The sequence below is a fragment of the Elaeis guineensis genome, chromosome 7 (assembly GCF_000442705.2).
Source record: "Elaeis guineensis isolate ETL-2024a chromosome 7, EG11, whole genome shotgun sequence".
Classification (NCBI taxonomy): Eukaryota; Viridiplantae; Streptophyta; class Magnoliopsida; order Arecales; family Arecaceae; genus Elaeis; species Elaeis guineensis.
Window position 1 is genome coordinate 9,701,400 of NC_025999.2, and position 27,972 is coordinate 9,729,371.

General features: G+C 36.1%; 1 protein-coding gene across 2 annotated transcripts; it reads right to left on the minus strand.

Annotated features, from left to right (window-relative positions):
* On the minus strand, window positions 1-27,703 carry LOC105049096 (uncharacterized). 2 transcript variants are annotated; one of them, XM_010928652.4, is made up of 19 exons: window positions 27,328-27,703; window positions 25,183-25,286; window positions 23,095-23,181; window positions 22,923-22,998; window positions 22,659-22,733; window positions 22,477-22,530; window positions 18,797-18,856; window positions 18,525-18,641; window positions 15,592-15,686; window positions 15,254-15,456; window positions 12,898-12,995; window positions 11,580-11,683; window positions 11,333-11,498; window positions 11,049-11,171; window positions 10,351-10,433; window positions 2,524-2,665; window positions 1,652-1,681; window positions 1,238-1,308; window positions 1-1,160 (listed from the first exon to the last, which is right to left on the minus strand). In XM_010928652.4, exons 1-19 carry the CDS (start codon window positions 27,364-27,366, stop codon window positions 476-478), a joined length of 2,412 nt encoding a protein of 803 aa, XP_010926954.1. In that variant the 5' UTR covers window positions 27,367-27,703; the 3' UTR covers window positions 1-475. The 2 variants fall into 2 exon arrangements, 1 of the variants encoding a protein (XP_010926954.1); XR_002165126.3 differs by lacking the exon at window positions 1-1,160 and having other exon boundaries at window positions 1,545-1,681; window positions 27,328-27,556.
* Window positions 27,704-27,972: the final 269 nt, after the last annotated feature.

Consider the following 27,972-nt stretch of genomic DNA (forward strand, 5'->3'; position numbering starts at 1 on the left):
TACGCAAAATAATTAATATAATAGTAACATCAGAGACCAAAATTGATTTGTCTGGAATACAAATGCCCTACCTGAGAGAAACCCGGGAACTGTCTATTTCCATAACTGAACGGGCATTTAACCATTTATGCATCACAGCGTGACAAAGACCAGAAACAGCAAAGTAAGACTTTAACTACCTGCCAACGTGATTGGCACCAATCAATTTCAAAAATTTCAAAGAAAAGAACATATAGAAGCAGCTTCACCAGATCTTGCCGGTACTTTTCCGAGGTTAGACAGGGCTGTCATTTTGCACAGTGCTAGTAACGATGGATGGCAAATTAGTATATCAGCCCTTACACAACAAGCCTTCTCCCAAGATGTACAAGGCTCTAAAGTTACAGCGAGCAACCTTCAGGCCACCAATGTCTGACAGCGCCATTGCACTGCCAGGTTGGTCTAGAATAACATATGGCAGATGCCCAGCTAAATTTTAGTTCCCCACATTCTCAGCAGCTTTCTTCTCAAGTTCTGCATCCTCAACTGCATCTCGACTGATCAATGACTCTGAACTTGTATCACCATTAACAGACTTTGATGATTCAGATGAACGGGCACATAGACCAGCGTTCCCAGATTCTGGCAAATTTTCAGTGACCACACCAGTTGACCCAGACAATCCATCTGCATCGTCACCACACCTTTCTACTTCTGAATCCCCTGATGATGACAAACATTTCCCTCCATCTGAGGTAACCTCAGTAATAGCATGCTCATCTTCATCTTGTTCAAGCTCACCATTTGGAATGCCTGAAGTTCGATGGATATCAGGCAGGTTACCTGATTCCAATGCCTCTCTCCATGCAACCCACTCAGGTGGCTTGTCACCTTCATTTAAACTCGACTTTCCAGAGTCTTCTATGGACTCCTTGATGGGACCATTTCCCAAAATCACACTTTCAAGTTCCCCTGGAGTGGTACTTAACTCGGACATTCGTAAAGATGTTTTGTCGTCAATTATATCATCATTTTCACCAACAATGACCTCATCAGCCTCATCTATGTTAAGTGCTGTCTCATCTGAATTGGGTGATGGTGAAGCAAGAGAACCAGTTGAACGATCATGAGCTGTCTTGTCGTCTTCAAAAGCAAACCAGTTTGAGTTTGTGAAGAGCGAACTGGGCCAGATTATTTTTGGTCAGCCAAGTGAAATGTTGAATAATGATTTCAGAGTTGCACACAGATAACGAATTACCTGTCCTGGTCATCCCCCAAACGAAGCGATGAAATAACTACTTCTGCAGATTCATCATCAAAATAAACATCCTGCAGAATACCATTCTTCAGTATCATTGTAATTTGCTCTACTGAACAAAAAGAAACACTTAACAGACGATGCAGGTGCGAAGTTTAATCTTTTTGGCAGGATTTTTATGCTGTCTAATATCCTGACTTAGATATAAACAACAAGGCTCAAGTGCTCATGCAATTAGCCAGCCAAAAAAGAAATCAGTGCATGAAAACTCATTAAAAACAAATAAAATCTTGTATAACTTCTATACCAGGACCCAAAAGCTGTAATCAAGACACGTCATTTGATCAAATTGATTACTGGATGAATTCCAACAACAGATCACAAAACTGGAAGGAATAACAGCCTTGACCATACCTCATCATCTCGTTCAAGTGTTCCTTGAGCCTGCATCCATTGCACAAATAGATAAGCAGTTGTGGGCAAAAAAATATGCAAGAATACTTGGTTTTCAACCTCATTTACTACTAAAAGGAAAAAAATTCAGTCGATCAACCAAATTTGCCAGACACAAGTAAAAGAGCAACTACAAGGTAGCTAGTAAGATCTGCAATACCATGTTGATATTGCACATTGCGTGCTACAACATCATGTTATTTTAGGCTCATGTATTGATCACCCCTAATGAATTTCCAACATCACATTTAGTGCATTCACTAAATGCAAGCATAACAAGATCATCCTGACCTTAATTTACAAGTGCAAGAAAAAAAAAAGAAAAATAACACAAAGTCTTACATTATAGGTAAGAACTACCAAAGTTAACATAAGGTAGCTTTTTCAAGCCACTTGTGTATAAGATTGAGAAGCTGTTTTTCGTGCTTTTGCAACAGATCAGAAGAAAGAACCGATCATTTCCATGCTTTCTCAAAGCCAAATATTAAGGTAAGTTCCTCAATCATTGCGCTATGAAGCAACCCATTATGATCATCATTCCTTAAAGTTATTGTTAACATTAATTTTCAACGACAAAAGATCAAGATTTCAACCAATTTCAGCCCATGTCAAGCTTACCCTTGAAAAGCCAAGTTTGACAGAACCTCCTTATTGACTCTCGAAAAACAATTCTAGTTCATGAAAAATTTAAGAACATAAAAAGTCTAACCAAAAGCACTGCCATTGATGAATTGCTACATACTAATTTAAATTCAACTGATCTCAGTGCAAACACTAACATCATCATGAGTGCAAGAGAATGAAGGTCATTTGTCGACATCCAAGCATTTTACCTCTTCAATATCATCATTACTGTAAATCCCATATTTAAAGGCCTGACTCAAGTTACTAGCCAGTGCTGCCACATCATAGTCCCTATCTCGGAAGTCTTCGTCATCACTATCCCTCCCTCGGTCCTGTAGTGAAACTGGACGCCTGCAACAAATGATGAATAAAGCAAGCTTGCTCACTACAGAAAGTATCAAAATAAAATTCATCTTCAGGGACATTGATGTAGCTGTTGACACACTAACCTATGGTTAAACAAGCCAAATTAGAAAGCGCAACAGAAAGCATCAAACATATGGGAAAATCATGCCAGAAGGCATCTAAACAATGATTTATAAACATTTAACATGCATGCAAACAAGTATGGTTACAGAAAGTTATTTCCCAAACCGTACTATATGGTTAGAGAAAGTTATTTACAAAGTATACTTTCAGCTGGAAGAATTTTACGCTAGACCTACAGCTCCAATGTATATGACTTGAATTGGTTATGCTAAGACAGGAATGGACACACTTCTCCATCACTGATTCTGCTGCCAATAGGCCAAGTTCAATCTAAATACATGATTTATAAGCATCGAATACACATGCAAACAAGTATGGTTTTAGAAAGTTATATTTCCCAATGTATACTTTCAACTTGAAGAATTTAAGGCTAGACCTGCTTCCCCAATGTGTATGATTTCAATTGGTTACACTGAGACAGGAAAGGACACTTGCTCTCCATGATTGATTATGCTGCCAACAGGCGAAGTTCAAGCTAGAAACATGATTTATGATTTATGAACCTCTAACACATGCAAATGAGTATGGTTTTAGAAAGTCAAATTTCCTGAAGAATACTTCCAGCTTGAAAAATTTTAAGCAACACCCTACATCCCCAATGTATATGATTTGATTGGTTATGCTGAGACAGGAAGAGACACTTGCTCTCCATGATTGGTTCTGCTGCCAGTTGGCCAACTGCAGTCTGCTAGCTCTGCCTTTTGAAAACAAACATGACAAAAAAATAGATGGGTGGAACACTCCATTAACAAAAATTAGCCAGCATGGCCTTTGCTAATAGGAGAGGTGTTGGTGAGACATGGGCATACATGTGTGCCTATGTACGTGTATCACATGTGAATTTATTTATACATGGCACATATATTTATTGCTTAATCTGTTTCTCCTGAAACTATCAAACATTATTTAACAATTACTAAAAGAATCTTCTATTGTATACTGTTGTATGCAAAATATACAGTTTGATAGTTCATATATAATTAATTGGAATTATTTGCTAATTTATAAAATCCTATATACTGTACACTGGTAAGCATGTGCATTGTTTGAGTAATATGGTGCAAGCATAGGAACAAATCAATAAAATTAATTAAAGTTAAGAAAAAGTGTATTCAAGTGTAAATTGTTTTTAAAATCAATTGTTTTACAGCCTACAAATACTGATTTCTTTTTTTATTTTTATTTGTATACATTGTAGTTCTAAAGACACAAAACAACATGATTTAGGCAATGACGAACTACATATAAAAAAAATGTACAATCATAAATATTATGCAGTTTAACAGTTTGCATATTATGATCAAGGAAAATCTTTCAAAGTGTTAAAAACAATAGGCATACAAGAAGTTTGCTTAAGTAATTGTAGATAAAGGTGCACAAATAAAAGGATAACAAAAATTAAGGGCCTATTTGACATCACTTTTATTTCTTATTTTTATTTTTAAAAATAAAACTACAAAAAATTAAAGCACGCCACCATCGCCATCACCGCCATCATTTGCTCCACCATTGCCGCTGCCTCCACCGCTACTAGGCGTGCAAACAAATCGAGCTGCTCGTGAACTATTTGAGCTCGACTCAAATCCAAATTTGGCTCAACTCGGCTACTATCAAGCTCGAGTAGCTCAAGTAGTTTTTCAAGTTGAGCTCAAGTAATAAGATACTTGACCCAAAAGCCTGCAAGCCTATTCAAAATTCTATATATTTTTAATAGTATTATTTTTATTTATAATATATATATTAATATATATTTATATATATATATATAATATTAGTGGGCTAAGGCTCGAATTCGAGCTTGAATATGGCCCAGCTGATATTTGAATCAAGTCGATCTTAAGTAGTCTTTTTCTCATCGAAACAAATTTGAGCTTGAGATATCAAGGCTCAATCGATTCGAGACAAAATTTTCGAGCCTGAGTGTTTTTAATTGAGTTGAGCTTGAGCTTCTAACTACTCGGCTTGATTGCATCTCTAATCACTGCCGCCACAACCATTGTTGCTATCTCTCCATCTCCATAGCATCACTGCCACTAACAATATTTGCCACAATGCCATAACTGCCACAACCACCAAATTATCAATGCCCCCACCCCCACTACCATCGTCACCACATCGCTAGCACCCTCATCTTTGCCGCCACTACTAAAACATTATGGCATCAATTCTCTGTCGCCGCCACTACTGCTTCTCCCACCATCATGTTTGTGTTTTTAAAATTAATTGTCTATATTAAACAGGTTTCTTTTTAAAAAAACTTAGAAATAAAATGAAAGCAAAATATTTATTTTTACTTTTAAAAATAAGAAAAATAAAAGAATGCCAAATGACGCCTAAATTATCATATGCCTAAGAAACATAATTTCAAACATGCAAAATAGTAGAATTAAAAGAAGATTCTTTAAATAATAATATATGCGATATCACTACAAATTTATTTTAATCATATTATTCAAAGATTAAAAACATAAGGGGGAGAACATTTATGCTTATAAGCAAGGTTTGCGGAACCATCCCGAACCAGTCGGTTCGGGACGTGCCGAACCGTACCGGCGGGGAACCGAGATGGTTGCAACGTGAAAAACGACACATACCAGTGCCGAGGAAGAAAAGAGAGAAACAGAAAGAGAAGAAAAAGAGGGAGGGGGATCCGCCGGCGGCGTAAACGCCTCCCGTAGCTCCGCGGCGTGAAACAGGAACGATCTGCCCCTATTTCTCGTATTTTTTTAAAAAATCATTTTTTAAATGACGCCGGTGGGCCACGACGACCCGCCGAAAGCCCTCCGACGGCCCCTCCGACAGACCCCCCTCCCTTTTTTTTCTTCCTCCCTCTCTCTCTATTTCTCTCTTTTTTTCTTCTCCGATTCAGCTCCATTTTCCTTTGTTAGTTTGCCTCGGTTCGGAACGGAACAGAGGCATGCCAAACCGTACCGCCGGCCGGCTGATACGGCCACCGGTACCGATTCCGCAAACCTTGCTTATAAGTATGAATTTGCAATCATATGTCAATATCACCCTCATCTTATTCCCAATGTTCAGATCAACTGAACAAGACAGCCACTACGATAGTCTGGCCAAAGTTCCCTTTTCAATTGCTGGTAAATAGTGGGTCACGTGGCCGACACCTATGCTTAGGTTAATTTTAGTCTCCCACCAATCCCATGTATCTTATCACCCCACCCAACCACCAGTTTTCTAGTAAGAGTGCCTCTCTCTCTCTCTCTCTAGCCCCAAAACAAGATTACAGTAGAGAAATAAGGGAAGGAAAAGCAATCTCCAACCACATTCGAGCACAAAACCATCCCCCATGAGATCCAAACGTGTGACCTCCATCCCTAACAGATCCAGCCACAATGCATCCTTCCTTTAGATTCGGCCTTATCGACCCCTTTACCATATCCAGCCATGCCATCTCCCTCCCTAACATATCTAACAACCTTGCCTACCTAATAGATTTGGCCGCATTGCCTTCACCTATGACCACCAAGAAAAAAGAGGACCTCCCTTTGTCACACCTCCCCTCAACCATCCCATTGCCTTGCTTTCAATCCAACTCTAACAACCCAACCTGATGGTGGGGACAAGGACCGCTATGCAATGCTAAAAACCGAATTGGTCAGCCAGTAGTATGGTTCAGTACACCCCTATGCCATTCCGTACCAGATCCAAACTGACACAGAGAGGACGAAAGGAAAATAGGAGATGAAGAGAGAGAGAGAAACAAAGGTGGGGGACAAATGAGGAAGAGGGGAAGAAAGCCTCCGGAGGCCGCTTGAGGGCAGTCGAGCTCGCTGCGCCACTGTCGAGCTCGATGGAAGCTGGAGCTAGAGAGGGAGAGGAAGCTGTCGAAGGGCCGACAAGGCCGTCGCGCCACTACCAAGCCTGGTGAAGGCCAGAGGAAGGGCTTTGCCCTTCTTTCGACTGAAATAGGGCTTTAGACCTTTTTTTTTAATTTCATTGGATGAACTCAACAACACAACTATGTTGCTAACTTCACTGTTTTCAGCTTCAAATAAAAATTCCAAAAAAAAATGAAGTTGTTGACTTCACCCGATAAAATTCAAAAAAGTATGAAACAGGGGTCAAAGCCCCTATTTCGATCAAAAGAAGGGCAAAGCCACTCCTCCAGCTTTCACTGGCCTTGGCAATAGCACGGTGGCCTTGCCAGCCCTCTGGAGGCCTCCGGCAACCTCCTCTCCCTCTCTCTCTCCTTCCCTCCCTCCGCCAGCCTCTGATTTCCATCAAGCTTTGCAACGGCGCAATGAGCTCGACTGCCCTCCAATGGCCTTCAAAGGTCCTCTCTCTTTCCCTCTCCTTCCTTCCCCCCTCTCTCCCTCTTACTCTGTTTCCTTCTACCTCACCCCCTTGTTGGTTTCTCGTTTCGTATGCTGAGGTTGTCCCAATCGACCATTGATACAATTCGGCACACCTCGAACCAGATGGTTTGAGACAATTTGGTGAACCCTAGCTAGGGATAGGCTTCACCTATTTCCTCCCCAAAAGAAAGACAAGGTAGAGCACATTCTTTCCTCTTCATTCTCTCTTCTATTCACTAGTTAACCCAGACATTTCCAAACAGTTAAACCACTAGGTTCATCAAGTTAAATAGGATTTTTCTATCTTCAAGTTTTGATCCGACCCGATCCACAAAGGTTGACAGGTGAGGTCAAACAAGTCGAATGAAGCATGTCCACCTAGTTTCTAAACATTGCATTCTTATGCCCTTTAATGAAATGAAAAGAAAAAAATAAAGTCTATTGTTCTCTTGCTTCCATTCTTTTCCTCTACCTTCATCTTATTCATTAGTAGTGAAAAAGTGTGTAACAATGCTTAGCCCTATGACAACATCCACCCTGCCCAACTACCACATGATCCCCTCTAAATATCCTTGCCATCCTCCGTCCAACTACAACCCTTACCCCCCTATATCAATCCTTAGTAACCAAAATCTTCTACCTAGCTGGATGCACCCGGCTTGTAAATCTTCCAAAATCTTGAAGCCACACCTACTTTCTACAGCACTTCCTCACCAAATATAAGGTACCTGCTTCCCATATCCGCTCCCAATTCTTGCAACTAAGCATCGATCCAACTACCCCAATATTGCCAAGTCGCCCGTCACACTCCACTATGGTTAGCATTGATCGAGTTTGTTTAACAACAAATTAGCTTGCCCACAAAGTAATCCTTTTAATTTCCTTGGCTACAACAAGTACTCATTTCTAGAAATTAATTACATAGTGTCATCCAAACAAAAACTATTTTTATTCCTCAAACTATATAATATTTCTAATTCTCTTTTTTGTATAGTTATTCCACCAAACAAGACTTGAGACATGAGAGGTATAAGATGGTGCTCAGGTCCAAAAGAGCCAAATACACCATGTTTTCCTAGAAATTCCTGTAAGACCATTCTATTGGGCCTATAGTTCACATGCATACTAAAGCGTTCAATTCAAGATTTGCTTAGTACCAGCCTCTGTACCAATGCCAATATATTGCTGTGTCAATACGGGGCTTGTTTGGCACATCGAGTGTCAATACGTCCCCTCTACCACATACCAGTACTGGTATGGCATGGTACGGCATACCCCACCACCCAATATGGTACGGTACCATAAGCCTTGGTTCAATTTAGTTACACAGATAACTAGAATGGACTCGAAAAAAAAACTTTTAAGAACAAAAGCAATTTGCTACCTACATTGAGAATGTATGATCAAAAAACCTTACCACATCTATAATGATAAAGGATTTTGGATCACGAACACCCAAGGTTTTGGAACTTGGTTTCAATTTCCATCCTCTAGATAGTTTCAATTCTGGCAATTTTGGCAATCTCCACAATTTCAAGAGAGAAAAAAGAGAGATACTTCTGAAACTAGATAGGAAAGTGAGATATATTAGATTTTAGTTAGTTATGAACTAATTATTTTAGATATTTTAAAATTTAGATTTAGTTAATTACTCAAAAATTTAGATTTAGATAAATTATCCCAAATCTAAGATCCTTAGCGGCCACTTTAGCTACACATGCATTATAACTAATAATCTCAAAAACAGCTTTATTTCATAGTTTTCAATTCCAAAAATAACTTTAATTAGATTCCGCTTTAAAGGTTTAAAATATGCTAGGCTTTGCCAAAAGTCGTTGGCTCAGCTGGTTAATTAGAACCATCTCATTAGGAGAAATCCGAGGCATGGATGGTAAATAACCTTGGACTTTCTCGGAAAAAAAATGCTAGACTTATCTACATATGCATTATAATAGCTCTAGCCATAGCAAAACTTATCTAGATTAAGAACAAATTGTACCAATAAATATTAAAAAATTTAATAAGCAAAACAAAATAGTTCCTAATCCATACTATTATTTTTCCCCACTATATTTAAGAATATATACATCTGAAATCCTTATTAGTAACCAAGTGCATTCGCACATGCATGACAAGTAGTCCAAATAAAACCCTATTCAATTTCACTATTTGAAATTTTAATATGTAATTTTATTCTGAAAGAAGGAAAACTCATTTAGAAAAAGAATCATAGCAATACAATGCTTTCTAATTAGTAAAGGCACGCATCAAGATTGCTTCTCACACATTATAATAACAAAAGCTTAGCCAAAAATAATAGAAATTAGATCACTGCAGCCTTCAATAAATGTGATATTGTATAATACCGATGTTTTAGAAAATATTGGACATATGTACCTGCTAAACAAAAATTTAAAAAAGATCAAAAAATAAGTTTCGATCAATTTCTGCTAGAGCTTAAGAAAACCAGAAGTTTCAGTCAATTTCAGACTGGTCTTGCTCAGTCAAACTGACCTGTTTGACCGACTTCACACCTTGCGTGTACACCATCGAGTTTTAAGAACCCTATTCCATGAGTTTTACTCTAACACTTGGAGACCTAATACTCAGAAGAGGACCAACTCCAACTGATCATATGATTTAAGATCGAGCAAAAAGGGAGAAACATGGGAATATTTATCTAAGCAATTCCATGATTTAAACAAATTCAACAAGGCAACAACCATCAAAGGATGCTTATAGACATAACAAAGACTAGATGAAGAGAAGATCAGAAAGCTGTCATGGAGATGTGCTTCATCTGTAAAGCACAAATTGCAAGAACAAGGACCAACTAAAAATCCAAAGGCATGCTGGATTTGTTATAGTTCACAAATATGAAATTATCAACCCTCTGTAGTTCAAAGGTCAATAGAAGATTGGATATCATTAATCATAACAAAGAGGTACTGTAGTCAGTCCATAATTTGATGCACAGAAAGACCTACAACACATCCTCAAAATGCCACAATACTGCTTCTCAAGTGATACAAATTTCACATAATCTACAGTTTTCTTTCCACATGACACTCAAAGTAGGTTGAGTGTTTCCTTGGTCTTTCTCTTAATGTTTTGGTACATAATCTCACTTTCATTAAGACGAACATTTAAAATGAAAAGGCGGAAAATTACTGGAAATAAAAGAAACATTAATAAACATAAGCAAAAGAAGCAAAGTGCAAAGAGACCAACCCACAAGCCCACTGATAGACATTTTCCACCGCATTTCGTTTGAGCAAGACACTTGCATGCCATTCAACCCATTCACTATTTTCCTGTAAATAAATCACAGGTTATGTAGATTAAATCTTTCCAACAACATATAAACACCCAAGCAAAACTAGCACTGGATTTTAGATTATAAGAACAATCTTCAGAATTATAATGCAACTGAAAGAACTGTGCACGCAGAAGCCATAAGAGAACATAACAAATAACTGACTGTCACAATGCTAGACAGTTTATTCAACTTACAACATGTCTACAAATATAGCGTCCATATAATGGATTTGCTGGAAAGAGTAATATCAGTATAAAGAGTCTCAATAAAGTATCATCATAAATTCATAATCCTTCCTTGAAAATAAGCGGCGCTTTGGAAATCTTGAAAATAACTCAAAAGTCTTTCTCAAGAAATGCTTTTATGCCACGGCCATTTTAAATATGTAACAACTATCCAGGAGATGGTTAAAATGTGAACTATGAAGCATAACAAGGACATAAATGTCCATGTGGTGGAAAAAAAACTACTGCATAACAATTAGAGCTTCCAATTAGAATGTTGGTCATGTATTTTACGAATATTACTTCCAAAACTAACAATAATCAATTATCATGCAAGATAAAATAAGTTAATATTTGTCAAGGATGAACAAGTGAGAATGATCAACCTGCAAGTACGTCTGGATTAAGCTGTTGTTATTTGCATACTGACAAAGCTTGTTAGCTATGCGTGCCATGTGACCAACATTTCCAATCCTGGGAGGTGATTTTCCCTGTGCAGATACTGTTGGCTGCAAAGATAAATTTCAACATACATGGTTTTACCAAACATCTTCAGCATATATATGTTTTACATTTGTGGAGAGACAATGGGAAAGGGAAAGGGGGAGGAGGTGCAGGGTTTGATAAAACACGACACAGATAGCTAAGCATCCTAGCAATATATAGTTACCTTGCTTGAATTGGTGGACAATGTAGACTGTTTTTCTGCTGCTAGAATTTTACCAACAATGTCGCAGTCATGAAGAAGATGTTCAATTAGCAGGGTATTCTTGCTCTCTAAGCATGATTCGACAATGTTCTCCACATGGTGATGCAAAAAATTATTGTAGGGGTACCTATAATTATCATGAATTTTCAACATTAAGCTTTATGAATTTCAACAGAAGAATTTATATTCTCAAAGACATGGAACTTACTCGAAAAACAAATCTATAACACATTTCATGGCTCCTAGCCGGATCAGTTCCTTTTCAGCAGAGTCACTACCAATTGTCAATAAAACAGAGATGAACTCCACAATCTGGAAAAGAAAACAACCATTTTTGAGCTGCAATACCATGGAAAATCTATGCAATACTCCACTCATTAGGAATTCTAATGTGTCAGTCAAGCTTTCTATCAGAGAAAAAAATGCATCTAATAGTTTTCTGTTTTTGTTTTAACTTTTAAGTGCTCTCCAAATATAGACTGATAGCAATGAAAAATGTAAGATAGGTAAGCCATACTCCTGAACACAAGTACTAGGGCTGCAAGCAGGTTGGGTTGTATCAAGGATTGGCACAACCCAAGCCCAACCCATATTTGAATTGGGTCAAAACAATTGAATCCAAATCTATCCTATTTCCTTTCAGGGTGGGACCTGATCAGGTTTAATATTATATTTTATTAATCCACCAGATTTTTCTGGTCAAATAGAGTCGAAAATAATCAAAACATAAATCATAACAAACATTTATCATAGATTACCTAATTATATCATAAACATATTATGCAATAAAATAATTGCAACCAATGTGTACACCTTATCAAAAACATATTCTACATCCAATTTGATTGATAATTGTGCATGGTTATAAACAACAATATAAATTACTGACAAATTATGTCATGAGTAGAAGACTACTTTCCTATACTCAAGGAGGGTTTTGAAATACATAGTATACTAGTTTTCAATCAGATAAGGTCAGATTTGGATACACAATTCAAGGATTCAAATTCAATCTACATATGAAATGGGTCATGTTCTTGAATATGAGCCTAATCCCAAAAAAAAACTTGGGTTCGAGTTGGACCAGATTAATTTTGAATCGTTTCCAGATTGGAAGTGCCTCAACCTAATCCACTAGAAGCCCAACAAGTAATCCACCATAGTAGTTGAATGCATTACTCCATAGAGGCTGGTATCATAAACCATCTAAGAGTATACTGCTGTTGTTTTTCCTAGAACTCTCCCATTTTTAGGAATAAAAATGCATTTGTAAGAAAGGGGAATTATTAAAAAAAAATTATGATAGTCCAGTGGTTTCTTTTTTAAACAATTCATTATGCCTTAAGCATTTCAAATTTATTTAACTAACAGGTCCATTATGGAAAGACAATATCTTGTATCCATGTTGGACATACATATTAGTGTCTAACCTGAACTTATCAGAAAGGATTACAAAGTTAAACTCATATCACCTAACACCATATACTAAGAAAAACAAGAAAATCAGGAGTCTTATAAATCAATACCTTCAAACGATGCTTTCCAAGGGGAGGCTGCAAGGTTCCAAATGTGGTAGGCAATATGCTTTCAGAAGAAGAAACATCCAACAACTTCAGTAAATCACCTGCAATATCATGACAATCACATTTAATATGCTTTAGAATTAAAAAGCAGATATGGAAAACTGACATAAAAATAATGAGCAATTGTCCCCAACTATGGCACTATGCATATTATAATGGCAACTCAAAGGGTATAACAGTAAATTAATGATATACTTAACAATCAAAGTTGGTACGTGGCAGAGGCCTGAGATAGTGATTATACATATACACATCAAAGTACAAATTTCTAAAGATAATGATATGGGAAGAAATATATCTAGAAATATGCAACATGAACTTTCAACTATATTATCTATTGTCATGGTTATGCATATTGATGTAATTAAAATTACTGTGTTAAGCTTCAAAAGAGTTCAGAATTACATAAGGTTAAAAAATGAACGAGAAAAATAATAGTTATTATAACCATATAATGTTATGGTCAATAGGTTCACATATTTTCAAGTGGGAAAAAATTAACAATATGACCACCATGATCATAAGAAAAGATAAGTATTCTTGATTTGAGGAGCAACAACACAAAGAATATTCAACATAAAGACACATACATGCAGGGGTCGTTTGGTTGCCTGAAATTGGAATTGCAGTTGTAGAAAAGGGACTTTTTTGATTATCTATAATTAAAAATTGCTAATACAATTACAGCTATTTGTTTGTTTGATGTGGAAAAAGATATTGTTGCCCTGCCATTGGCTAGCGAGATTACCCTCTAAGAAATATTGATGTTTACACTTTCTATTATACTATATAATATTTATCATATTGTTTTTATAATTGTAATGAAAAAATATTATTGCTATAAATTATCATTGGCTAAGTATGGATAATTACCATAATATTTAGATGAATATAAAATAATTTGATACTATAATAACTAGATATATTATTTATCATATGCATTATAATAACTAATAATTATTATATATTATCTATTATATGCAATTAAAATTATTATAACATTATATATAGATTACAATATTGTAATGATATTATAATATTACAATAATAGTAATTAATATTATAAAAATAACAATAGTATTATTATATTAATAACAATCAAATGTTATTATATAATAGAAATACACTACGATATTATATAACATAGCATAATAGTAATATATTATAATATTGCAACATAAAATGTTATAGTACAATACTAAATACTAATATAATAATATCATTATAATATAATAATAGTATAACATAATATTACTAATATTACAAAATATGATATTACTACTGTTATAATAATATAATGATAATGATAATGATAATAATCTGATAATAATTATTAATGTGATAATAATATTATAATACTAATTCAGTAATAATATTATATTATTATTATTATTTAATTACAAGGATGCATTGGAGAATGAGAAGGGGAATGGTTTGGAGCAATAGGGAACCTTTTCCACTGGGCTTTCTCGATTTCTAGATTCCTTGTAGTTGGAACTGCAACCCAAGGCTGCAACTCGAATTTTGGAGTTTTTTCAGTTGAATTGGAGCTTCCAGTTGCAGTTACGGGCATCCAAACACTTGTTTTTGGCACCTACAATTCAACTGCAGCCCACTGCAACCTCCCAATTACAGGCAACCAAGCAGCCTTATAAATGTGTTCATAATATCATAAAGCAGGACTTTAATGAAATTGGTGTTGTGTCACTCTAGCATAAATACATAAATAAAAGCATGGACAGCACCCCAAAAAGAAAATCCTAGAAAACTGGAATGAAGGCAATAATGCCATGCCAAAAACTAAGGTTTATCAAAAAGAAGCACATCCCACACCTAATATTTATCAGACTGAATTGCACTAAATTGTGTCAAGTAGTATCAAATTAGTTAGCTGAATAGATGAATAATTGGTATCGTCCAATATTTTACAATGTCAAAACTGGAATAAGGTCTGATTCCATAACCTCATTGGAGTTGTGGAACATTAGAGTGGACCAAAAAATCAAAGAGAACCCCACGAAGGTTGTGAGGAAAGAAACAAAGAACCCACAAAACTATTAATAAAGGATAAATGGGCCACAAAAGTCAAAAATACTGGATGTCAAACTTTGGAAAATGGCCACCAAAAGTTGGAACAAGAATTAACCGCTGTGTCACAACGACTCAACTCGAGCACCTTGAGATTCCATAATTTGAAACACAAACTGTTGCTCTTTTATGATAATAAAACCAGAATTCTCCTAAACAAATGCCTATAATTTCAAATTACAGCGTTCCACCAACAGAAGCAGCCACCTACCTAGGCTCTCCAACATGCCATCAACTGTCTCAGGACTAGCAGCAACCATCGCACCATGACTCAGCTGGCTCCTAAATGATTGATAGGAAGATGATAGTAGTCTTTTGGGATCTAACAAAGATACACATACAGACAATGAGTGAACTAGCACAGATTTAGGTCTCGAATCTTCCAGTGCATGACGAAATAATCTTCCCACAAAACTGCATTTTAACATCACAGTGTGGTTGTTAATAAAAATAATTAAAGGTCCAAGAAAAAAATAATAGGTTAAAACTCATTGATAAGATCTATGAAAAGCTAGTGTTAGACAACTAAAAATCCTAAGAAAAAGTTACCTTGGACTGCAAATCTTAGCAGCAAGACCTGGAGGAGCATATCGAGTTATGGCACAAAGAATCTCTGATGCATTGGCATGCACTTCAGCAGAGTCCTGTTCAAGTAAGGCAAGAAAGTATTACAAATGAGGTGATCGGTATAGAAATTTTGAGCAATCAAGATAATAAATTTTCTTTCAATTAATGCTAAAGGTTAAAATAAAACTGAATCTAAAACATCAAAATAATGCATTGCTTCATAAGAAGGCTTTACAATTTTAACAGAACATGCCTCAATCACGATTTCTAAGAAATGTAGAGCCATGTTCAATGGCAACACAAGAACACCTATGTCCAAATGTGCAACTCAATCAATACTCTAAATTACAACTGAGAAAACATCCGCTAATTGATGGAAAGCTCAATTTTACAATAAGAAATGTGGATCTCTCAATGATCTTTAGTAATGTTTTACAATGATACCATAATGATGTGGAAGTTGTCAACCTCCTTATACTAAAAAAGCCCAAGTTATTGTAAGGTGATTTCCTCTCTAATGTGATAGGATAACCAGCTTAAGCAGGGATTGTCAACATGATCTATCAGAGGGTGGCACCAGCATCACAGCGAACTATAAGATCATGTTCATTTCCTCCATGGAGCTTTCCTCTAGAGTTGTATGACAAGACTGAACCCATTTCAATGGGATAAGCTTGTTGTTATTGTTATCACCTACCGTTATCAATTTATCATAGTAGTCTCATAGTGAATTAAAAACTAATTTGAAAACCACCAGTTCACCATAGTTGCACAAGGACAGTATGCACGTATAAAATAACATTTAACATATTGTATGCGTGTGCGCACACACACATACATACATATATACATATCAATATACCTACAAATAGTATCATAGTGAATTATGATATGAAAACTAATTTGGAAACAACCAGTTCACTGTAGTTGCATGATGACACTATACATGCCCAAAATAACATTTAACATCTTATACACACACATATGTACATACATGTATACAAATACATATATACACATGTAACTAGAGTTAGACTGGATGCTTATAAGAGAATTTGGCTCCAAATGCTTTCTGGTCAGAAAAACAATGGAGGACCTCTCAAGGTGAACCAATGATCATGATCTAAACTAAACTATATAAAATGAAAACATTTTTGTTATTTTCGATCATGTTCTAAAATGTATAAAATGAAAAGTGGTTTTTTTTTTATTTTTGAGGTCTCTTGCCAATGCATCCAACCCACAAAAAATGAACAATGGAAATATAGCTAGTAAGTAAAAATACAGCATAAACCATGTAATTTACAATTCTAAACAGTTGATCTTGATCGAAACATTTTAAAACATATACAGATCAAATTTTTGCTAATTTGAATGTCTCTAAATTATAGATCAAAATGAAACATGATATCATACCGTAGAAATGGTCGATTTTGTTTTCAATTGATGCATAGGCAAATGACCTCAAAAGTGTGACTTTTGGTTTCTAAACAATTTGAATTTTGTAAATTAAGATCACCAGAATTGATTTACATTTTGCAAAATCCATTATTCCTGACAAGGAAGCAGTTGAAGCCAAATGCTTTCAAAAGCATTCTAGCCTAACTCGATATTCATACATACTACTTACATAAATACATACAACAGACACGCACATGTGTGTGTGTACACGTGTGCGTGTGTGTGTGTGTGTGTGAGTACATACATATGTATATGTATGTATATGTACGTCTATGCACACGCATATACACACATATATAAATTACTCGTATCCATAACCAGATTTGAAAATATAAGGTCCAATGCCTGGAGAATTTTCAGCATAAGACAAACACAATCATGCCTCAATTTCATAGGAACAAAAGGCTCCCACAATTTTGATTAGAGGTAAGACAATATCTGTAAAACAGAAATAGTAAGAAGCAGAAATATGTTAATAGAAACAGAGAAGAAACACATATGAGTTAAACTCATGTCAAGAAGATAAAATACACTTATGTCTGGCATGCATAGTCTAAAGAACCTATAACCTATACTATATACAGTGTTCTAACTCAAAAGCATATTCTAATGAGAAATACAACCAGAAGACACAGAAGGAGAACTAGTGTAAATTAGTTCTTCCAAAGAATCTGATAACTAAATGGTGAAATTGCTCTATCAGTTCCCACCTATGATAACTGGCATGCTCACCAAAAAATCCAAAAAAAAAAAAAAAAGAGGGGGGGGGGGGGATCCATGTCCTCTTAATTATTCACACATTTGCCTGACATAAAGAAATTGCATTCTAAAAGATAAGCATTGACATATTTGTCCATCATTAAGACATGTAATCTGCCCATAGATAACCAAAAATCAAAAAAAAAGAAACAAGCAATAAACCGTGAGTTTTCTCGGCATAGAATTTTAACATTCTGGATGGATTCTTGAAAAAATAAACTGTCTGCAAGCGTTTGCATGGACCACATATAACAAAATTTCGCGACTATCATCAAATTCTAAAATGCAGTTTTTTTTTTTTTATCTCACAAAATCTGACAGTTTCTGCCTCTGTCTGATCTATTAGACATGCTGTTATATTACAGCTTTTAAGTTTTAACATTTGACTAAGGAGCATGAAGTCTATATGTTCCTGTCCACAGCTTTATGATTGTTCTCATCTTTCAGGTCTAAGTAACATTCCCAGATTAGTTCATAACAACCTCATATATACAATTGGTTATAAAAAGCACATGAACAGATTCCTTTTCGAGGAGTAAAGACTGAATATATAATATAACACCACCAAGACACCCACCGATGAGCTAAACTTATCCACAATCATCTATGTTATAAAAAGCACATGAACAGATTCCTTTTCGAGGAGTAAATTATACAAGACTGAATATATAGTATAACACCACCAAGACACCTACCGATGAGCGAAACTTATCCACAATCATCTCAAGAACATTTGTATCTTCTAACCACCGCATTGTATCCGTGTAGTTGGAATACATAGTTTCATCAGCTCCAATCAACCGAATCAGTACCTGCTTGAAAAGTCGATAGAAGAAGTGAGGTCTTGATTATTTGTACATAAAACTGAAGAATAATTGGAGGATAACGAGAACGGCTTTTAGTTTTTTTATTAATTAGAATGGGCACAGTCGGCTAGATAGATATTCACAACTTTTGAATGGCTAACCTCCATGATAGATGTGATGCCAATGAGATCAACAAGTTGGCAGATTATCTCTGGATGGCCCTAGACATTCATCAAGACAAGATGTCATTACAATGCAATGCAAATTTATATGAAATGTTAAGAGAAAATAACTAACATAAAACTGCAATTTCTTTTCAAAAAAAGAAAGTCTAATGGTTGATGAACATAAGAGAATAAAACTAAAAAAGAATTTTAAAAAATGCAGGATAAGGGGCTCCACACAAATTTTGCTCTTGCTTTGCCCTAATACAAGGCTATCATCAACATTGAGAGTTATTTCTCAATACTTATTACTAGAGAGTAACACTCTACAGACAATGAAGAGATCGATGTTTTGCAACATTACATTCCCCCAACAAATGATGGTAACCACTGCACCAAGATGTCCACTGGTTTCGAAACATGAAACGACAATTTGCAAAGGCCCCTTTGAAAATTATTATCAAGAATGAGCAAGAAATAATATTGCTCCCTCCCTCCCTCCCTCCCTTCCAGGCACCATTTTTTTCATTATTCCTGCACAACCAATTTAACTGCACACGTGCTTAGTCCCACCTAATCATACAGTCATAAGATTACAATTACATAGCTATTACTCTACCTCACTTAGCTATAGTGTGGAGAAATTAATAGCAGCAAAAACTTGGAACCAATGCCATAACATGATATCAGAAGGCAACAGCTTGCCTTTAACAAGGCAAGGTATCTTCACGTCTTCTATTTACAGTTCTAAAACAAGAATTTGAAGAGGTTCTATAAAAGGAAAAAGAATGTAGAAGTAGAACCCACAGGTAAAAATACAACGGCTAAAAAGAAAGAGATAAACAACACAAAAGGCCAAGAAAGAAACTACAATTTTAATCCTAATGCCCTATAAAGAGGTTCTGCTAAAATAAAAAGGAACATAGAGTAGAACCCAACATTAAACATAGAAGGGATAAAGCAAAAGCTAAACAAGATGAAAGGCCAACAAAGAACACATGATTTTAATCCTACCGCCAATCTGAAACATGCTGTGTGCATATTGTACAGGCAAACATGCTGTTCTATGCTGAAAAAGAGAATTACAAAAGACTTACTACCCTTTTTTAAGTAGGATTAATTTGGGAAGTTATAAGTATTTGGACAAGTGCTAGTCACACTGTGTAACCCATTGCCTATGAGCCTCTTCTACTGAATAAAAAAATTTTGCTGAAACCAAAGGAAATTCATCAGTGAATTATATATTTTTGGAATTACTGAAGCCAGGAAAAATATCAGGCCATCACACCATCAACCGCAATTCCCTTTCTAGTTTGTTCTCTATTTTCCCCTTCTTAAAGCAAGCCAGGTTACACATGCAGGAAAAAGAAAAATAAATCACGATTTGGTAATCACGATTTGGTAATAACAAAATGGGTCAACAAGTTTCATATAGTTTGAGCTCATGAACCTAGAAGAACTAGATGCCCAATGCTTCTCATCAAACTTAACCAGACAGAGATTATATACAAAAAGCACAATTTATCATGTCCTAATGAATCTTAACTAATAGGAAAAAACTCCTTATAAAATTGCACAAAGAAATTCCTAACCAACCTCAAATCAATATGGAAGAATCCAATTAAAACAATATATTTGAGCAAATATGCTACACATATGTTCCAGATCCAATCGGGTCAGTCTAGTCCTCTGAAATCAAAGTAATCACTAACCAAAGCAACTATGTCTAATGAGATGAGAACAGCTTCCATGAAGTACCGACACAAGTACCCAGACACCCATAGCCACCTTAATTTACCATAATTTGAAAGAGATCCAATAGTCAAAAGTCCATTTCAAAACCAATAAAAAGGGTTTGTTTCCACCCTCCAGGTTATCCTTCCCTTATACAGCCTAGCTTGGCCCCATGTTTCCAAATAGCTCTGTCCTTCCATCAAAAGTCAAAACAACTCATGCACCAAAGTGAAAAATATTTCCAAGTGTACTGTAAGACCATGAAAGTATATCATATCCAGCATTTGCCTCTAGTCCCCCTTTTGTTTTTCATTGACAAGAATAATGTCCAGTATATTCAGATTTGCTGATCTCATATGTAACTTTTCAATCGATAAATCCTTGATACAACTGCCTGCATCATCAAACAAGCTGGAGATGTCCACGACACTTACAGAGACTATTATATCACAAAAAAAAAAAAAAATCGGGTACTTTTCCAAAACATCCTTCACCATCAAAAAAGGCCATGTTTGTCTTAAGCCCCATCAACCCCTCATAACAATCCAATCAGATTATCAGTTCATTTGTTCATATGAGCATCATGAAACAGCATTAGCACAAGATCATGTTCAAAACTAAAGATGCTCAGAAAATCTCTCTACTTATAAATTACCTCCAGCATCTCAACCAAATTATACAATGTTTCTTTTATTGTTCTTATGCCACATATACAAGAGAGACAAGAGAACAGTTTCATGACTTCTTACAGGACTAATTATGCAGTACTTCCCATCGATCAATGTTTTTCCTCAAAAAACAGCTCCTGCCAAGTTTTTCATGTCACTAGATAAGTATCAGAGTCTCCTAGAATCTGATTTCCATTTAGATCAGATGAGTGGAGAAAATGATATCCACGTAAATGTCCCCTTTTCAGCAATAGAATCCCAAATATGAGCAGAGAGGCCTAGCTAAAGAAGGTAAACAAAAGGCAACAACAGATTGATTGACACAACAAAGTCAAGATGTTCGAATCCTGCCCATGCTAAGTTACGATGCTTTGCTTATCAAAGCATGTGTTGGACAACAAGATCCTTGAACTAATCTCTTTTTTTTAATGGACATAATTTTGACTAACGACTGAAATTCTACTGCAAGTGGGTTGTCTTTTGATGCATTCTTCACAAGCACCATTTCGGCAAAATTGCATAGCCATTAAAATCCCAAGATGGGTGTGTACTATGAGTCCAGTATTATATACAAACACCACCAGAATAATCACCACCATTTTATCAATTGCCAGCAAAAGGAATAATGCAACTATTGAATAACATCATCAAAGCTAATCTTCACACATCATCACCAGGATAAGACAGCACAATGGATGTTCTATTTCAATATAACCTTTTGAGCTTTAGTACATCTTCTTTGAAATTCACAAGTGAAGACACCCCAAGCAAGTTGTAATGTCAAGAAAAATGGCTTATTATGACAATAAAAAGACAAGCCCCCCCCCCCCCCCCAACCCAAAAATAAATAAAAGGCCTTTATGCCGAAGAGGAAGAGATTGTTCACAACCAAAACCAGAGTGCTGAATCAAGAAAGAGAAAAGGAAGAAAGGAGACCCATCCTTGAGTTCTAGAAAAGTAGGTGCATGCACATGTTTATTTTCCACAGGAATACTTGTCTTTAGCGATTGCAAAAGGACTCAGTTGCAATGTGATGGGAAACCATATTACAGAAAAATGATAAACACAGTTTGTCACTGCTCTTGCAAGTTTTATAGCATTTCATGGTATCCATTTATTTTCAGGATTTTGGTTTTGATAAAATCAAGTTAAACATTTTTATTCACAACTGCAATAACTAAAAATCCTTAGTTATTCATAAAGAGAATCAAAAGATAGAACCATTTAAATTAATGGATCAAAGTATTCTTTAGTTCTAAAATATAAAAGAATCACCTGAACATAACTCATAAGGGGGGCTGTCTTCCGTAGCATCAGGCATATGACAACCTAGCACAAGCAACACAGCAGGTGTGAAGGGAAAGTTTGTTTACTTAAAATAGTCTCAGACTTCTCATATTTCAGAGTTTTATTTCTTAATGTACTTAATCCATGCATCAAGCAACATTGAAGAATACCTTACTGAAGTAACCGGCCAATAATGTACTATGTGGGTGATCTGGTTTCAGGAAGGAGAACAACAAATTCATCAGCTGCATGACAACAAAAAAATCCAGAGGCAATTAGAGTAAATTAAAAAGAAAAACAAATAATGCTTAAAACAAACTGAAATTGGGCAAGAACAGATTTTTAACAACGAAGAAAAACATAGGTATGAGGTATATGCGTAGCTGTATATGTATACGTACACAAACAGAAGAGTTGATTATAAATGAACTTACCTCATCCTCCTCTACTAATGTTCTCAGTATGATGTCAACCTCGCAAGTAAATATCTCACATGCAATAAAAGGAAACCTATAAAACACCACGGAACAAAAGTCAAACAAATAAAACAACAGGTAGGAAGGTGTACATATTAACAAATTCACATGCCAGTGTGTGGCAATTTACTTGAAAGCCTGTTTCTTTTCAGCATCCTCAGGAGCTTCTTCTACAATATAACGAAGTAATTGTTCCACTTGAGCCCTATCTCGCAAACTACATAAAAAAATGATAGAAAGATAAGTAAAATGGCACCAAAGTTAAACTGATTTAATGGTTGTAAAGTTCCTTGAAATATTCAAAATATCTATTACATCATTTGTGTAGCTTTACTTATCCATCTTGTAATAAAAATTAAACCTCACTGAATGTTTTAACTTGCTGACACAGTCAACAACCATTTGATTAACTCTTCTTGTAAGAATCTAAAGCTTACCCTGCTTAAACTTTCTATCTATTGTCCCAAATTTTGGTACAATCTGCCAAAGAGAGTACCCTAAAACACATGCTAACAAAAATGTAGTTTCAACCGCTACCAATAAAGATGGTAATGTTCTCATCTTTCAATGCAGAGCCCAAAGATTCAAGTCCCAACGGGACATCCTGCGAGATACCGGGACAGGATACCATCCCATATATTGGGATAGGACCATCCCACTAGCGTCCCAACGTCCCAATCGGGATGTCTTGGAACATCCTCTATTCTAAGTGTCGGAACGAGACAAGACGGAATAGCAACGCGTCCCGTTCCAAGGAAAAACCGGGATGGTCCCATCCCACAAGATTTAAAATCTTGGTAGAGCCATAAATGTCTTGACCTTAAGTCCGTATAATCCTCTTTTTCCCTCATTCTTCTCCTTTCATCCAACTTTTTAATTTTGGAACGGAAGGAGGGCAAGGGTGTACTTTCTCCTAAAATAGTCCAAACATTAAATAATTCCATTTTCAGTATCTTTCTTGAATTTAGCATACGAAAAGCTCAACAAACTATTTGAAAGAGTGTTAAAAGGATAGGTCAGATGGGAAAAGAAAATAAAAGTAATTAGATTAGCAAGCACTACTTCAATAATTAGAAATTTTATGCCAATTATTCAACATATCTCATATCAATGATGTATTTATCATCCCAGATGCTACCCCCAGACATGATAAAAAATCAAAAAAAAAAAGGAAAAACCCAAATTGATTTAGGTAGGAATATCTAATTAAGACCTCCACCAAGACTACATCTACCTGCTTTCCAATCTTTAGCTCATGCAAATTTAATACTGTACTGTACTATTCCTATTGTATTTCACTATTTCCAATATTTGATAAATACCAGATTTTCAATATCATTGTCTGAATATCATAAATAATGAAAATTCTTTTAGTTTCCGTATCTTCTCTAGATTGATATTATTTTCCTTATTGAACCAACCAAAAATGCTGATTGACCCATGGATCCTGCTGAAGTATAACTATTTGGATGAGGAAACAATAATTAGCATAAAGAATTTTACTGCCTTATAATTCCTTTTAAAACAAGAACATATAGTGAAAATCAATTTTTTAAAAGAAAAAAAGAACATCGGATTCATCAACAATAGGACAGCATGAAGACATCGTATAAAAGACAAGGGAAAGAAGAACAAGAAGGAAAAAGACAAATGAGTAGAGAAAAAGGTCAGGGCCCATTACTTATTTGCTGACCTTAAATGCCAAAGCAGAAAATTTACTTTCTTTTAGAAGGAGGAGCTCCTTGGGAAACTGTAAGTGGGTATACCAGCCCTCCCGAGTTTTTCAATAAAGGGTCAATCATCTCTAACAAGTACACCTCTGTTATTTTGAAAATCATGTTCCTTGGACTATCTTCAAGGTGCAAGTCCTGAATCCTCTAGGACCATCAATCCTAAAATCACAAAATGTGATCGTCACCTTTTTAACATATTTACTCTTCAATTCAATCCATAAACTAATCTTTTCTATGCTGCAACAGATTCCAGCAAAGACCAACATCCACCTTTCTTCTACCTCTAAATTTGAATGTTTTGCCTCCTTTTAATCTTTAAATAAATTATCAGTTCACGTGGCCAAAAGGATGAACGACAAGTGGCAAAAATGTCTAAAGTAAACATCTAATATACCTAAATATTAATGAGGTATCACTTATAAAATGTAAGTAAATGAAGCAACGAACTCTCGGAAAGTAAAGTCAAGAAAGGAAAATCTCATTACAAATTGATAAGACGGGTATTCAGTGCTTTGCATTCTTGAATTATTTCATCCTCGTCAAGTAGCTCTTCCAAAGTAAAGTTTTCCTTGTCCAGAATGGTATCCACCTAAATATAAAGTTAAAATGAATCAAAATAGAAAAAATGAACCTGCATTACTAATAGATTATTGAACTAATAGCATCACAACAATAAAAAAGTGAAGTCTTTCATTGTGACACCAGAAAAGATAAAAATCCTTGCATCAAAAAATGATTCGAAAGAACTTAGTTTGAACATCAGGATTAAGGATGCAATGGATGATGTGCAAAAAAGTTTATACAATGAAAAAAGGCATATCTCCTGATAAATATATGTGGTAAAGACGCCTGAAAAAACAAATCAGTGGATAAATGTGAGAAACACATAGGTTATAAATATCAATATTGAACTCAAAGAAATAATGGAGGTTAAAACAACCACATACTGATCACATTTCCTCCCCCAGGGGTAGGGGGGCGGCCATGGAGAAGAAGGCTACACACAAACACACACAGATACACGGGGAGGGGGGGGGGGGAGGGGGCGAGAGAGAAAGAGATGCACAACAAGCAGTTAAACCCTAAATCATGATGTAGCTGACAACCACTAGAATAACTCCAAATTTACAAACTTATCCAGCTGTCTGACTGTATGAACAAAGATGCCCCAAAATGAAAGCGACTGCAAATTGTAAATCTCAGACCCAATAATTCTTTCAAAAAATTAGCAACTTGAAGTATATAGGTGCTGTTTCCAAGATTAACACAGAGCATCCGTAAACTCTGTTTCCATTTTCTGCCATCACAAAAATGTAATATAATCATTTCCACAGAATAATCAAGAGATGAAAAACACAAATAGTGCTTAAGAAAGAAGTAAGCAGAGTAACAAAAAGACTAAGATGAAAAGTGCTGGTACAGCAAAGTGATGAAAACAAATGCAACCATCAAATTAGAATCTTTGAGATCCACTCATTCACCGCAGTAGAAGAATGGGCAATTTTAGATTCATTGAGTCATTTATCACAACTGTCATCATGGCCATGGCTTCCAATTGTAACTCAAGGCGCATTTGGTTCATGACTGGAGTCAAAATCAAAATTGATGGGAATGGGGATCGGAATGACCATATCCTCCAATGTGTTTGGGTTGTGACTGGAATCAAAATCAAAATTAGAATGGGCTTTACATATTAGGAGAGACCCCGGGAATCGGTATGGGAATAAGGCTCCCTCCAACCAAACAACTGAAACGTGAGTCACTCATTCCCATTCCCATTCCCATTCTAATGCCCAGCTCCCCCATACCAAACATGCTCTCAAAGAAGAGCAACAAATACATAAATTGGAGGAATAAAAGATTGCTGCCCCAAAATGGGTGGTATATTGAAGCCATATGGATTACGTCTATACAGCAAACGACAGATAACGCCCTTGCAAGACAGCATTATAGAACAAACTAAACCAGAAGAAAGATCACTCATGCAGCAATGTTCAGTAGCATATTTTCATGGGAAGAGGTAAAAGCAATCAGGGCAGAACCAATCATCAGAATTGCTAATAACATTGCTGTGATTGATATGCTTTATCCAGCCATTTATACAAATCAAGCGTGACAGACAGATCTTATACTTATTTATCAATCTTCACTCTATCCTCAACAAAATTACCCTAATCATTCTACAAACTCCTCTGTAGCGCCTGTCTTAAATAGTGAGCTATCGGACTCCATCCATGATAGCATTTCTTCCTTCTGGTGCCTTTCTTTCCAGAATTTGAATTGTTCAATGTGAAGAGAAAGGCGAGATGAAAACACCAAAGCTTCAAAAGCACAAACTAGTTAACTCAGTTTATCATGAAGATCATATGAAGAATTTAAGGAGATGCTATTTTTGACTAATGGAGATATAAACGCCAGCAAAAGAAAAATTTCCAGGCAGAACCCTATATCCACAATAACCACACAAAACAACATAACCCAATACAGTATCCAACTCTCCAAATTCGGAGGATTCATAAATAAAGGAGAAATCCAAATTTCGCATCACGGCATCACAACCAAACCCCAGCAAACAGAATTTACAGGGCAAGAAACTCAAAATAAGGCACATGGGGAGCTTTCAAACTTACGGGAGAAGCCGTGGACAATCCGGTCATGCGCCAGAACATCTTGACAGAGCCCGAAAGAAAGAGATCCCAATTGCTTTCTCGATTTCCTAAACCTCAGATCTAGGGTTCCAAGCGCCGGAAACCGGAACCCAGAATGCCAATAGAATGCCCTAAAACACCTGGAATGAACCAAGAAACCGAAACAAAACCGTAAAATTCCGCTTCCACGGCCTGCAAACTCCTCCTTCCCGGAGATCAAATTGAGGATTGGATCGACCGGCGGCACAGGACCCCCCAGAGAAGCGAAGAAGGGAGAGCGAGAAAAAGAGAGAAACGATGAGGGAAGGGATCGAAGGCTTCGATCGAGAGGGTTTGGGAGAGAAGGGAAGAGAAAGGTAGCGGGGAGGAGGAAGGGGGGAACGAGCGAACCCTTGAATCGCGGGATGGGGTGTTTCCGGGGGAAAAGAGGTTTTTTTTTTTTTTTTTTTTTGCACTTGTGATATGAATACATGGCTTCTGTGCGCGTTAGATTCTTGATTTTTGTTTGTTTATTGGATTCCAAAGGGCTGGGTGGGTGCTGGGATCGGGATGGCTTGACGAGCCAATTTGCTCTAAATTTATTAGATTGGAATACGATTATTGCGCATATTTAAAGATGCTATCTTA